The sequence below is a fragment of the Chaetura pelagica genome, unplaced genomic scaffold (assembly GCF_000747805.2).
Source record: "Chaetura pelagica isolate M959 unplaced genomic scaffold, ChaPel_1.0 scaffold274, whole genome shotgun sequence".
NCBI classification, from domain to species: Eukaryota; Metazoa; Chordata; class Aves; order Apodiformes; family Apodidae; genus Chaetura; species Chaetura pelagica.
This window is the reverse complement of record NW_009952983.1, coordinates 771,407-785,862: the sequence shown is the minus strand read 5'-3', so window position 1 is coordinate 785,862 and position 14,456 is coordinate 771,407. Positions and strand designations below refer to the sequence as shown.

Below are 14,456 nucleotides of genomic sequence, written 5' to 3'. Positions count from 1 at the left end.
CAAACGTACAAGCTGTTCCCTTGGCTTTTTCTCTGGATAAGATAAACAAGCCCAGGAGGCAGCTTTTATTCAAGCTCCGTGATTCCATCCTTCTCCAAGTGGGCCTGTTGGTGAGAGCTGTTGCACCCTTGGGAGAAGTTACTAAGACTTTCCCACTCTTCAATTGGCTGCAAATCTTTCCTTCTTTCTGTGTGCTGATTTCTGTGTGCTGAGGCTGTTCCAGCGATGGGTTTCACTGCTCTGAATGCTTTCTTCTAGGTGACCCAGCCTTCTTCTCTAAAAGATAGTCCCTACCTAGCCCAAGCCCAGGATCCACCCCACACTGGTCAGCCTTATGGCAGGGGTTTGTCCACTTGCTGCTCTCCATAAAGCCTGTCTTCTTCAGACAAGAAGAGGCAAGGCAGCTTAATGCCTACACTGGATGGTTATTGCCATTGCCATGGTTTCATTGTTGGCTCTTGTACCAGTCGTCTGAGCTTTCTCTTGCTGGATCCAAAGACTGGAGGAAACAGTGACTTTGGGGAAGGAGGAGGTTACTCTCCCTGCTCCCCAGAAGCAATGGGGTGAAGCCCTCCTAGATGTTGCTTCATATGAGTTAAGGATCCAGCTCTCCTGGGTCTTTGCTGGGTTTTTTTTGTAGCACCTCAACTGGGTTTGAAAAATGTTGGTTTGGGGGCTATCTTGGCACTAAAGCAAGAGGGATACAGTGCTGGAAAAGTCCTGAAAGCTGCCAGATGGCAGGATGTGGTGGTGCCTGGGGATCCTCATGCTGATCAAAATGAGCAGTATAGCCATGTTAGCCCAGCCATGAGGCAGGGTTGATTTAATTTGGCCCTAGCATCATGCTGATACAGCTGCATAGGATTAATTTCTGCTTATCCTGCTCCTTCTACTTTGCTCTGTGAGCTGTTGCATTGGGTGGATCTGCTGAACATGGGGGGAGAGTCTGCCATGTGGTCTTGATCCTCCTTTGGAGATACCTGCTCTGATCACTTCTCCTTCTATTTTCTTCTGAATCAGCAAAATCAAATCCACCATTTCCGTTGCTGGTAACAGAACCTGCAAAAAACCTCTTGGTCTCCACCTTTCATTTCCCAAAGGTGCTCTCTTGATGTCCTTAAAAAATGCAAGACCTTTCCATTTGCTTTTTTAGCACTTGGTGTAATTTCAGGAGCTCAGTGCTCTGTGCATGCATCCTGCATTCACAAAGTGGGCTCAGCAGCCTGGTTTTCCCATGGGTTTCATGGAAAACTAAAGGTAGTGATGGTTCTATTAACAAACAGATCTATGGGCCGTGCTCAGTGCTGGATCCTGACCCTGCACTGCTCAGTGAGCAGAGGTGTCCCCTGCCCCACATAGCTGGGTTAAGTCTTTAAGCTTTGGGTTGAGTAGCTTTTGCTTAAGCCTCATTTCATAAAACTTGAATCACAGGTTTGAGACTTTTTTTTATCAAGAGGATGTGATTTCTTTCATCTCATTTGAATTCCTGTGATATCCTCGAGTCTTTTCTGGGAAAAGACAAGGAGAATTGGTAAATGATTGGGCCGTTTGCCTAAAATGCTGCTTTTCATCCAAAGGGTTTTTTGGGAGGGTTGTTCTACCTTTTTTTACCTTCTTTCCCTTCAAGAATTTCAAAGGGATTTATAAAGTTGTTTCTGTGTATTTAAAAGTTTATGCTCGTCGAAGGGTTTAGTCAAAACTTCTTGGGATGTTGGTGTGTTGGGGAGGTCTCTTGATTTTGAAGTACATGTGGCCTTGCTGTCCTGCCCTGGCATTAATCTTGAGGAGCAGAATCCACTCTTGACTCAATTCCTGCAGAATTCATTGTATCTTCCCTTTTCTGTTGGGATACCACATCTTCCTAGTGACAGGGAGGAGGAGAGCACAGCCAGAGCCCTTAAGGCTGAGGACTTTGCTGGACAGGTCATGTGTGTCCCACCTCTCCCTTGGAGGGTGTGGGACTCAGGACTGCTGGGCTGCCTTGGTGGGAAAACTGATGGAGCAGTTCATGCCTGTGAACACCTTTTCTGTAGGAACTGGGATGACTTTAAAAAGTTATGTTAATGCAGTGAGTGACAGGTCTTGCCTTGGAGAATTTAATACCAAATACCTGCACCTGTGATGAACCCCAGTGAAGTTTAGACATTGGAAGAGTCTACCATGGTGGCATCCATTAGTGAGCACAGCAGTAGATACTTCCAAGTTTGCCTACAGAAGAGATTCCATGTCACCTTTCTTCAAAAGCTGAAGACACAGGTTTGCTCTGACACTTGTGTCCCACTTGCTGCCAGTTGGGAATGTTCAGAATATTTTTTTTCCCCTTCCATTGATTTTTCCACAGTCTTGCTGCTGAAGCTCTGTGTCACCCTCAGCTTGTCTTGCTCTGACCTCAGACACCTAAGAGCTGGTTTCTTTTTTCCCCACTGTTAACTGAACTGCCTTATTTCTTGTCCTCCAGCCAACTCCTCTGCAGATCTCAAAATGCTTTACAAAGGAGATAAAAATCCTTAGTCCTGTTTTGTAGATACGTGGGGCAACAGCAGCAGAGTGGCTTGTCCCAGACCACTCAGGATGTCTGACATCAGTGGCAGGAGGAGGAATAGAGACCTAGTCTTCCTGAACCCTCATCCTTGTCCTATACTCCCTGTGAACACTGCTTCCAATTTTCAATGGACGAAAAATTCCCATTCTGACTGCACAAGTCCTTCTTTTACATCTACAGAAAGAGGTTGGCTGTACTGAGGTCATTTTGAGAAGGTGGAAAAAAAGTGTGACCTAGGAGTGGAGCCCTTGCTGGGGAGTGCTCTGCCAGCAGCTCCCTCATCTCTGTCTGTGGGAGCTGTAGGTTTTGTTTCCTTGGCCTCCTTTTATCTTGGAGTTCTGTGAGGAACCCCATAAGTGAGTCCAACCTGGATGTCTATTGATGGGCAGAACAGGCCACCTGGAGACTTTAGCTGTGCTGGAGGGCATGGCCAGTATTTAGGAGCAAATTATATGTGTAGCTTGATGAAGAATTTGGCTAGCTTATACTTTTTGGTTTAAACCTGTTGGAAATGTCAGGACTAAATGGAAGTGTGTGCACCTGGAGTGGGGCTAGAAAAATACCCAGCCTGTGGTAGAACCTGGCTTAGTCGTGTGACAGGATTGTGAATTTCTGGATGGGGCTTTGATGGTGCCTGCAGCTCTTTCTGTCTTTGGACAAGGCTTAATTGGGCTGGTTGTGGTGCCCTGCATGGCAGGTTTTCAGGGTGACTCCCTGAAGGGAGGGCTGCCCCTGTTGGGATGGGGTGGGAAGAGCCACTATTGCAGAAGGGGCATAATAGAATTCCTGGGCTAAATCCGATCGTGTGGGCTCCCTGTGCCAGCTGCAGCATCCAGCTGAGTTGGGCAGGCAGCTCCATGGGGAGCATGTGCCATAATCCCAGCTGGGAGCCTCAGAGGTGCCCAGCTTTGGGGCTCCCAGCCATCCCAGCAGCAGGGACTTCACCTGCTTTCTCCGCTGCCTGAGGCTGACACCCATTGTCCCTGCTCCCAACCCTGGCAGCCACCACGTCTTTCCAGGACCACGGGGCATCACAATCCTCACCCACCCCCAAGACACTAAACACCCCCCCAGCACAGCTCTGCTGCTGCTGCCCGGCAGGAATAGCTCTGACCCCCTCTTTATTCCACGCCTCGATGGAGGGAAGGCTGCACCCTTGCTGGCATCTTCAGCAGAGACCATCATCCTGTGAGAGGATTGACTCCCTGGCTTCACACACCACGACCCACTGGGCCAACCTTCCTCAGGGTTTCTGAACCACATTCAAGACTGGAAGTTTTCCCGGCGCTTAGCGAGGAGCAGCCGACTCTTGGGTGCCGGGTGCCTTGCAAACCAAGGAACCTGCTCCCCCTCCTTGGCCACCCTTTCCAGAAGGAATTCTTAGGCAGATATTAACCATATCATGTTTTGGCAGGGTGCTGGGTGGCACTCATCACTGCTGCTGCTACAGTACGTTTAAAAATAAATAAATAAACGATTTTTATTTTTTTTTAATATATATTTTTTTAAAGCACAATGAAGTAGGGTGTTTTGGGGGGTTTTTTGGTTGGAAAAGGAGATTTCATGTTATCTGTGTTTGCAGGCTTTCTGGCTCCTATGCTGCAGGAATCCTTGCTGCGGGGGTGTTTTCATTCTCTCGTCTAACATGGCAATGGTCCATCACGGCGGAGGTTTTCAGCTTAAACAATCTGTTTGTGGGGCTGCTGATGGCTCTCACCGTGCATTTTGAGGAGGCAGCCACTGCAAAGGAGAGATCCAAGGTAAAACGTCTCAAGCAAAGTGAATAAGTATTTTTGTCTGGGAAGAGCCACTATTGCAGAAGGGGCATAATAGAATTCCTGGGCTAAATCCGATCGTGTGGGCTCCCTGTGCCAGCTGCAGCATCCAGCTGAGTTGGGCAGGCAGCTCCATGGGGAGCATGTGCCATAATCCCAGCTGGGAGCCTCAGAGGTGCCCAGCTTTGGGGCTCCCAGCCATCCCAGCAGCAGGGACTTCACCTGCTTTCTCCGCTGCCTGAGGCTGACACCCATTGTCCCTGCTCCCAACCCTGGCAGCCACCACGTCTTTCCAGGACCACGGGGCATCACAATCCTCACCCACCCCCAAGACACTAAACACCCCCCCAGCACAGCTCTGCTGCTGCTGCCCGGCAGGAATAGCTCTGACCCCCTCTTTATTCCACGCCTCGATGGAGGGAAGGCTGCACCCTTGCTGGCATCTTCAGCAGAGACCATCATCCTGTGAGAGGATTGACTCCCTGGCTTCACACACCACGACCCACTGGGCCAACCTTCCTCAGGGTTTCTGAACCACATTCAAGACTGGAAGTTTTCCCGGCGCTTAGCGAGGAGCGGCCGACTCTTGGGTGCCGGGTGCCTTGCAAACCAATGAACCTGCTCCCCCTCCTTAGCCACCCTTTCCAAAAGGAATTCTTAGGCAGATATTAACCATATCATGTTTTGGCAGGGTGCTGGGTGGCACTCATCACTGCTGCTGCTACAGTACGTTTAAAAATAAATAAATAAACGATTTTTATTTTTTTTTAATATATATTTTTTTAAAGCACAATGAAGTAGGGTGTTTTGGGGGGTTTTTTGGTTGGAAAAGGAGATTTCATGTTATCTGTGTTTGCAGGCTTTCTGGCTCCTATGCTGCAGGAATCCTTGCTGCGGGGGTGTTTTCATTCTCTCGTCTAACATGGCAATGGTCCATCACGGCGGAGGTTTTCAGCTTAAACAATCTGTTTGTGGGGCTGCTGATGGCTCTCACCGTGCATTTTGAGGAGGCAGCCACTGCAAAGGAGAGATCCAAGGTAAAACGTCTCAAGCAAAGTGAATAAGTATTTTTGTCTTTTTTTTTTTTTTCAATTAGTTATCACGGGTCTGTTTAATGTCCTGTTCGTTTAGAATCATAGATTCATTAAGGTTGGAAAGGACCCTAAAGATCATCTAGTTCCAACCCCCCTGCCATGACCAGGGAATCCTACCACATAGAATCATTAAGGTTGGAAGGGACCTTAAAGATCATCAAGTTCCAACCCCCCTGCCACAAGCAGGGAACCACCAGACCAGCTTGCACAAACCCGTGTCCAACCTGGCCTTAAAAATTTCCAGGGATGGGGCATCAACAACCTCCCTGGGCAACCCATTAGTGTTCATTTAGTTTTGTCCAATAGAATGGTTTGGGTTGAAAGGGACCTTCAAGATCATCCAGTCCCAACCCCCCTGCATGGGCAGGGACACCTCCCACCAGCCCAGGTTGCTCCAAGCCCCATCCAACCTGCCCTTCAACACTGCCAGGGATGGGGCAGCCACAGCTTCCCTGGGCATTTTGAAGAAAGAAGAAAGAAGTCTGAAGAAAAAAGGTAAAATTCTGGGACTTGGTTCAGCACCTAGGCTGGATGGTGTCCATCCCTGACCTACCTGGATGTTAAAAAATGCCAAACATTGACACACCTCTCCACTTTGCTTAAGGGTGGAGCTGGGACCTGTTGGATGGGTTTGGGCTTGGTTGTTTTTATACACACAGGGTGGAAACAAGAGAAGAAAAATAATTTTCATCTAAATATTTTAGTGCAAAGTTTGGTTTCATGCATCAGAGACTCCAGCTGGGTCCTGGGTGTTTGAGTTTTGGGTTTCAGAGTTGATATTTTTCCTTGGGGTAAATAGATACATTTTACAGAAAATTTTACCTGGTCAGAACCCCAGGTTTCTACTGAGAAAAAACCAACCATGTTTTCAATCAGTTATTCATTTGAAATTAAATGTGCCCCTAAAATAACGCCATTGTTAAAGACAGAGACTTGAAATTTCATGCCAAATTCTCTATTTTATAAACAGACTAGGCAGCCAAATGATATTTTTACTCAGCAGTCTTGTTCTTCCTGCTTCTATTTGCCTGAACATCTGATCTCTCCTCTCACAGACTTGCCTGCTGTGACTCTTGCAAATTGTCTGAATAAAAGGATTTTTGTCGAGCTAGGCTAGAATTTCTGGAGTCTGCAGTGGTAGTTTACTCAGCTTCAGGAGTTCTCAAATAACATGTTTTATCAGTGGTTATAGAGACCTTGTTTCACCACTGGACTTTACTTTTTTCCTTTTTGATGGCTACTGTCCCAGGATCCCAACCTGAACTCAGTGAAGATGGGGTTGGGCATTTTCCAGTCTCCTTCCACATTTCACGTGCCCCATTTCCAACAGAATTTTCAGATGTGATTTTCACAAGCAGTGAAGGAGCTTGTTTCAATGTTTTTTGGGTATCTGGCATCCCATGCCTTAAAGAAGCCAGGCTGCCAGCAGCAAGCTCACAGAGCTTTTCATAAACCAGATTGTCATGCAGACATCTTCAAGGGTGTGCTCGGAGTTCATCAATATACTTGAAAAATTGCTGAGGTTGTCCTGAGTCCCACAGGGCAGCTCTGAAGGTGTCAGAAGTTATTGCAGGTGCTTCCATGACATGGCAGTGTTCAACACTGAGTGCTGGGCAGTCAGTTAAAAATTACCAGGTGATCCCATGCCAAGGCAAGTGTTTGTATCTTACACACCATCCTCACCAGTGACTGAAATAAGGAATGATGCTGTAATGATAGATGGAAGAGCTCCTCTCCTTAGGGATGGCTAAGGAGGTGAGGATGGGTTCTCAAACAACATTTGTGGGATTCTGGTGGCTTTTTACCCACTAGAGGGGCTTGACTTCAGGTTGTAACATGGACCAAGTGGCCAGTGATGGGAGGAGGAGGAGACAAATTCAAAAGAGGAGCAGTGTCCAATGGTGCGCTGACCCAGGGTTTCCACAGGGAGTTGCTCTTGTAGCCTTTTCCTCCCCCAGTGAACAAAGAGGACTCAGCCACCACTCTGAAGTTTGTGTAGCCCTGACTTTAGCCCTCTGTGCCTGAAGAAGAGGAAAAACTTATTCCTGTTTATTTAAAATGAGGTCTTTGTATATAATGGCATTATTTTAGGGTATGGCTTCTGAAAATGTTGCATTGTTGGGAGCTGATGCTGCATGATCTCCCTGTGCAGCAGAGCTTGAGGAACTGGACCCCATCACATCATTATGATGTGATGGTGCTCCATGGGGTTTCTGCATACATGGAGACATAGCTGGACACTTTTTAAAAGAATGTTTTCTGTTAAACAAGTAAAATCTCCCTGTAAATAGTAAAAAAATAGCCTGTGTGGTCTGGATTACAACTGACCAGCGCTCACTGATGTATTTGCCTTTCTCTAAGAGTCCATTGGGCTGCACAGAAGCTCTTTTGGTCTCTGGATGTTTTTGCAAACTGTAAAGAGTGATTGTGAATGTGTTTGGTTTTTTTCTTTTCCCTTTCAGATCTCTAAACTTGGTGCCTTTTGCTGTGGGCTCAGTTTGTGCAACCAGCACACAATAGTGCTTTATATCGCCTGTGTTGTGCCTTGGGTTCTTGCCCGGCTTCTCAGAAAGATGGTGGGTATTTTGCTGACCCAGAACTCTGGTTTTGTGGGCAGTAATTCTTCTTTCCAAGCACTTTTGCCACTTTTATGTTGATATACAAACAGGGACAGTCAGTGGTTTGTCTGAACTAGTTGGTCATCACCCACTGAAATTAGAGTCCATCAGTCTTGACACCAGAGGCACTGATGGTGATTTGGAGGCTTTGTTTACACCAACAAGTCTGTGACCTGCTCCTGTCTCCTGGCACAGGAAGGCTCTGCCCCAGCTGCTTGCAAATGCCCTGTGAGCTGCCACGAGACTCATACTAATAGTTAAAAACTGCTCAATGTGCAGGAAATAAGAGCATGTTCACTGACCTACCCAACAGGAAAGCAGATCAGTGTTTGTTGGTGAGAAGTCACAGGCACTGCTTCTCCTGGCTGATGGTCCTGGTTTTCTCCTGCCATCAGCTCATCTGGAGATGAGTTTCTGTGTGTTGTTTTCCTGGTGGTAACACACAAGGCCATATCCACTTGTTGCAGAGCATCTTGCAACTGCTGTTGATAGTTGAAGGTGCAGCTGGAATAAGCAGCACAGCAAGAAGGGTGCAGAGGCTTGTTTCTAAGGGGAAGTCCTCTTCAGCATCTCCTTGGGACATGCCTTCAGCTCTGATGCAGCCAAGACATGAGTCCTACAGGAGATTAACTCTCAGGTAAAAAGCACCTTGTTTGTGCCAGCTGGAGAAGAGCAAAGGAAGGCTGACCTTCAGTGAAACAGCAAGCCTCTGATCTGGTCAAATACATCTCTTTCATCTCCTACCTGAGATCTCATTCCCAACATGTCCCTTCTTTTACACCTCCTTTATTAAGCTTACTAGTTGTGTAAGAAAGTGAAAACACCTTTTTGCATACCTAGCTTATGAAGGTGACTTGCCTGCATCTAGATGAGGCTCCCAGGTTATCTTCAGGGGCCTTGCCATGCTCTTTTCTTCTGTAGATTATCTTCTGTGAGTCAGTGCATCAGGCTGGATGCCAAGTGTTGTAGAAACCCTGCTTTGCCCAGAAAACAGATGCTCTGATCACTTTGCAAGTGGCCCAGAGAAACCTCCATCTACTTTCTCCCTCTCTTTTGTCCCCCTGAAGATGACAGTTGGGCAGGTTCTGCTGTATTTTCCCACCCTCGACATGTTAAATCAGGCATGGTTCTGGGTATATCTAAGCTCACAGGGAAGCCATGAGACGTAAGACACAACTCAGACAACCTTGATCCAAAATCTCTTTGGTGCTTCCAGCAAACCCCTTTCTAACTACATATTGCCTTCAGCACAAGGAAGACTCGCTCCTGTAGTATCTTTGTGTTCTTCGAACAGCTTGTGTTTTTACCCAGGGAAGTCCAGAGAGACCTCTGTGATTTCCAGCCAGGACAATCCTTTGCCAATACAATATTCCTGGGAAGTACTTTAGAGATCCCAGTAGTGCCTGCTGCAGAAAACCACCTAATAAGAAGGGCATTTGATGGAAAACTGCCTTTTTCAGAAAAAAAGAGCCAGCTTTCTTCTGAAGGAACTGTGGCCACCACCATTATCAAGCTGCTTTTTCTGCTCTGTAGATGATCACTCTGAATGGTGCCTCCTCCCCATAACCCCAGCTCCTGAAGAAGTGCCTTGATTGACAGGGCAGTGGCTGATGATAAAGCAAGCGTGCAATATTCTGCGGTGGGATTTTCCAAAAGCACTTAAAAGGAGTTAGGCACAGAAGTCCCTTTGAAGGTCTCATTCTTCCTGACCCCTTAGGCAGTCTTAAAAATCCCACCCCAAAAGTTGGCCTGTCCAATTGAGCCAGCGTAATCACGATGGAGGAAATGGCAAAACTGACTCCTGATGGTGGTGAACAATGTGTGCAGTTGTACTAGAGCAGCATTTCCCTTCCTTCCTTTATTTATTTATTTATTTTCTTGCCAGATGGAACACCAGCCAACTCTTAATCGCTGCAAAGTGGGTTATCTCAGCCTTGCAGTGCTCCAGCCATCTATGCATGTCATGCCATGATTTAAATGTGAAAGATGCAATGAGTATGATACTCATGAGTCCTAGCTAATATTATTTGCTTCACTTAAATTTCACCCTGCCATGCAAAGGAGATCAGTTTGATGCAGTTTTCCTGGTAATCCACAAAATCGTTGGGTTTAACATCGCATTTTGGAGGGACTTACTATAAATTGAGAGATCAGCTCTGTGTAAATATATTTGATGTGTGTTTTTTTTTTTTTTCTTTATCTGTTCTCGAAGTTCCAGCGTGATTAAACTCAAATAAACATTGTTATGCAATATGACATCTTTTGGTGCAGGAATTGTCCCTAGGCCATTTGCTGAAGTTGGGTTTATGCTTCTTGGCTGGTTTGCTGCCTTATCTCTATCTGCCGGCTTCATCCTACCTCAATCAAGCCCGTTGGACATGGGGAGACCAGACGACTTTTCAAGGATTTTTGACCCACTTTCTCAGGGAAGAATATGGGACATTCAGTCTGGTAAATAAGGGTCATTTTCTAAACCACTCTCTCTTAACTTCAGCTGTTGCAGGACCTTTCTGTTGGTGACCATCCATGGCTTGCACAGGGAGAAATGGAAAATGTTTTCTCTTTTTCAAAAATTATTTCTGATTTTGACCTTCTGAGGCATCAGATTTTCTGGGAATGGGTCACATGGCTGGGAAAGCAAGGAAATAATTCTCGTTGCCTCTCTGGAGTGAGCCATGTTGCTTACTGGGAGCTGTGCAGGTGTCTTGTATTTGTAAAAGTCCAAAGACCAAACTGTGCTGATGGTGGCATCAGAAACAAATAATTTATTTGTTTCTTGTGTTTTTTTTCATTGCAAGCTCAGCTATTTAAAGAATTCTCAAGCAGTTTTCTTTGCTGTATCTTTAAAAAATAATCCTCTTAAATAACTTCTTACTAATATTGATTTGAAATGAATGGGAGGTTTGGGGGGTCTCAGAAACCTCTAATCTGGGTTATTGGCAGGTCTGTGCTCTTGCCAAGGGAGGGAGGAGTTGTGTGGTTGCTTGCAGAGTGTAGGGTTTGCACCTACCTGCTCCAGCCCCAGCTCAGGTGTTTGGCTCTGCCCACCCAAGGAAGGCAAGTGCCCAGCTCCCCTCCTGCCCTTCCCACTTCAGAAGTTTTGGTGCAAAGGGCTGGGAAATCACACCACCAGGGAGAACGAAAAAGAGAAAAAGGGATGGTTTACATACTGGGTTCCTTCTTGATGTCTTGACACCCCATGGCCTCAGAAATTGAGATGCTGGAACAGGTTGCCCAGGAAGGCTGTAGATGCCCTCTCCTTGGAGGGGTTGAGGGCCAGGTTGGGTGGTTGTGGCCTTTAGCAACCTAATCTAGTGGGAGGTGTCCCTGCCCATGCAGGAGGGTTGGAACTAGATGATCTTTAAGGTCACTTCCACCCCCAACCAGTCTGGGATTCTATGAAATTGAAGTCCCTGCTACAAGCACCATTGCAGCCTTCCTGGAGAGATGGGTGGCTGTAGGATGTGAGGCAACAGACTTGATGGTTCCTGCTGCTGCCACTTAATCTTTCCAAAACTCCTACAGCAAAAAGATTCACCCTCTGAAGGGCTGAAATTTCCCTGGTTGTCCTATTCCCAGCCACCTCCTGAGAATGAGACTCCGCTTGGCAGAGCAGTACCAGGGGACACAAGTCCCTTCATTCCTTTCTCCATCAAGTGTGATGAATTCAAGTTGATGTTCAGGAGGTTTAGGGATGTTCTGCATGTAATCCTGCACCACAAATCACATTTCTGATGAACTTGTCAGAAGCAGGAGCCATAAATTCTGCAAAATCCAAGCATTTGGTCCTGATGCCAGTTGGGCAAGTGCCAGAGCCCTGCCTGGATGGACAGTCCTTGCCTCCTGTGGCTCTGTTTTAAGGGCAGACAGAGTCAAAACCAACCAACCAAAAAACAAGCAAACAAAACAGTGGAAAGACTAGGGAGAGGGTTCCATATATAAGCCAAGGATCTGAAATGTCATCTTCTGGCAGGGATGTGTCTGAAGCCAGAAGCTGTCAGGTGGGGCTTTGCAAGAAGCAGAGATGTAGCAGTGGGGCTTCAGGAGCTCTGGACTGGTTCTCTGTCCTCTAGCACTTCTATTTTTTAATTAACCTCAAATGCAATTAACTATTCCATTTTTATTGGGATTAAATATTCATTCTAGACCTGGATCAATTTACCTTATCTTTTATTTGGTAGCCACCACTTTTCCAACAAGCACCTATGAAGGTAATTCCTCACCTTCACCAAACATCTTCTTTCCCAGACTTGTGCCATGAATTGCAAGTGTCTGCCATAAAAATCCTCATCTATTTGCTATAAATATCATACAGTACTGCCCCCATCAGACTAGAGGTGACCAGAGGTAGTCAGGTGGGCAAACAGGAGTCAAGTCCCACCTGCTTGTTTCAGGCTGTGGGGAGATGTCCCAGAAAATAATTGTACTATGCAGATAAACAATGAGAGGAAATGGCCTCAGGTTGTGCCAGAGGAGGTTTAGATTTGATCTTGGGAACAATTGCTTCCCCAAAAGGGTTGTCAGGCCCTGGCCCAGGCTGCCCAGGGCAGGGGGGGAGTCCCTATCCCTGGAGAGGTTTCAAAGCCATGTAGATGTGGTGCTGAGGGACATGGGGCAGTGGTGGCCTTGGCAGGGCTGGGGGAAGGGTTGGACTGGATGATCTTGCCAGGTCTTTTCCAACGTAAGTGATTCTGTGATTCTATGATATAGTGGAGCTCTTAGCTAAACCATATGATGTGCTCTTGAAAAAATGCTTATCCAGATAGTAAACCCTGCAGAGGCATAGTGTGAAACAAGAATGTAGGAGAAAATGAAGGTCTGAGCAGAGTTTGCTGTCTCTTCATTGTTTAAGCAATTCCTGTTCCCTGTGATCACCTTGAGGTACCACCTGAAGGAGTTTTGAGGAGCCCTGTGTTCTCAGGGCAAACAAAAAGTGAAGAGACTTTTTTCTTGCCCCAGTGATAGAGCAACCAGTGTGTGGGTCTCTCACAGGTTCTTTTCTTTTTATCTAGGCCAAGTCTGAGACAGGATCCACTATGAGAGAGATGCTGATGTGAGTAAAATCTTGACCGTGCCTTTTAGTGGAGAGAAACCTGTTGCTGCTGCTGTTACTTTGGCCAAAGTGGCTCCTGTCCTGCTTTTCTTTGGCTTGGGGCAGAGCTGGGGGCATGTGTGTCCAATACAGGGACAGCCTTGCATGTCTGTCTGTCTTCCTCATTGGAGAAGAAGTCCTGGATCCCCTTCCCCAGTGATTTTTCGTTCCAGATCTTGACTTGCAAACTGACCTTGTTCCCATTCCCGGTAGACTTCACAGGAGAATTGGAACATGTTATGTGGTGCTTATTCCCTGCTTCTTGTGCCAATGTAATTGAGTGCAAGGGCTGATTTGGGGATGACACATCCGTGAACTGATTTCTTTCAGTTTTCAGCTGGCACAGATGAAGTCGGAGCTCTCCCTTCCTGTCCTTGCCCTGGCACTCGTGGCCTGTGTGAGCGCGATGCTGCCGTAAGTTGGAGAACAATGTTTGCTCTGATGGCACTTTCATACTGGCTTTCTTTGCCTTCTCCTTGTTGGTGCAAAAAAAACCTCAGCAATTGGCTGTGGTCATCTACAAATTAAGAGCAAAATATCCCTGTTCCTGGAAGCCCTGTGGCCTGGGAGATGGTAAGCTTAGGAATCTTGAAATCCTGACAGTTTTGTGCTTTGAAAGCAGATGTTTCATAAATTACAAAGGCAAAGAAAGGCTTATCCTTGTATTAAATGCATTTGGGTATGCAGAGAGAGTTGTTTTCAAGCATATACAGCTTTTGTCTCCTTTCTCATCATGTCATAGAGTGCTTCCTTATTTTTTTATAGGACAAAGCAGCAGAAGTCACCCGTGATCTGGCTCTTCACTGGCATGCTCTGTCTTTATTCCCTTTTCTTTGCTTGGAGAGCAAATTTGGATATTACAAAACCTCTCTTTCTGGGTGTGGTAAGTTACACTCCAAAAATTCCCCTGACGTGTTGATTTTTGGAAGAAGCCTTCAAATATATCGTCATAAAATCCCAGACTGGTTTGGGTTGGAAGGGACCTTCAAGATGATCTTGTTCCAACCCCCCTGCCATGCGCAAGGAGACTTCCCGCTAGACCAGGTTGCTCCAAGCCCCATCCAACCTGCACTTCAACACTGCCAGTGGTGGGCCAGCCACAGCTTCTTTGGGCAGCCTGAGCCAGGGTCACATCACCCTCATAGTAAAGAATTTCTTCCTAATGTCTCATCTAAATCTCCCCTCTTCCAGTTTTAAGCCATTCCCCCTCATCTTCTCACTACAAGCCCTTGTCCCAAGCCCCTCCCCAGCTTTCCTGGAGCCCCTTCAGGCACTGGAAGGTGCTCTAAGGTCTTCCTGGAGCCTTCTCTTCTCCAGGCTGAACAACCCAACTCT

General features: G+C 46.6%; 1 protein-coding gene across 1 annotated transcript in view; it reads left to right on the top strand.

Moving 5' to 3' along the window:
- TMEM260 (transmembrane protein 260) overlaps nucleotides 1-14,456 on the top strand; it is a 31,876-nt gene that overhangs the window by 10,556 nt on the left and 6,864 nt on the right. The window contains exons 4-9 of the mRNA XM_009996471.1: nucleotides 4,125-4,302; nucleotides 7,874-7,987; nucleotides 10,301-10,480; nucleotides 13,042-13,082; nucleotides 13,452-13,535; nucleotides 13,887-14,033. Coding sequence (XP_009994773.1) covers nucleotides 4,125-4,302; nucleotides 7,874-7,987; nucleotides 10,301-10,480; nucleotides 13,042-13,082; nucleotides 13,452-13,535; nucleotides 13,887-14,033 — 744 coding nt within the window. The remainder of the gene's footprint in view (nucleotides 1-4,124; nucleotides 4,303-7,873; nucleotides 7,988-10,300; nucleotides 10,481-13,041; nucleotides 13,083-13,451; nucleotides 13,536-13,886; nucleotides 14,034-14,456) is intronic.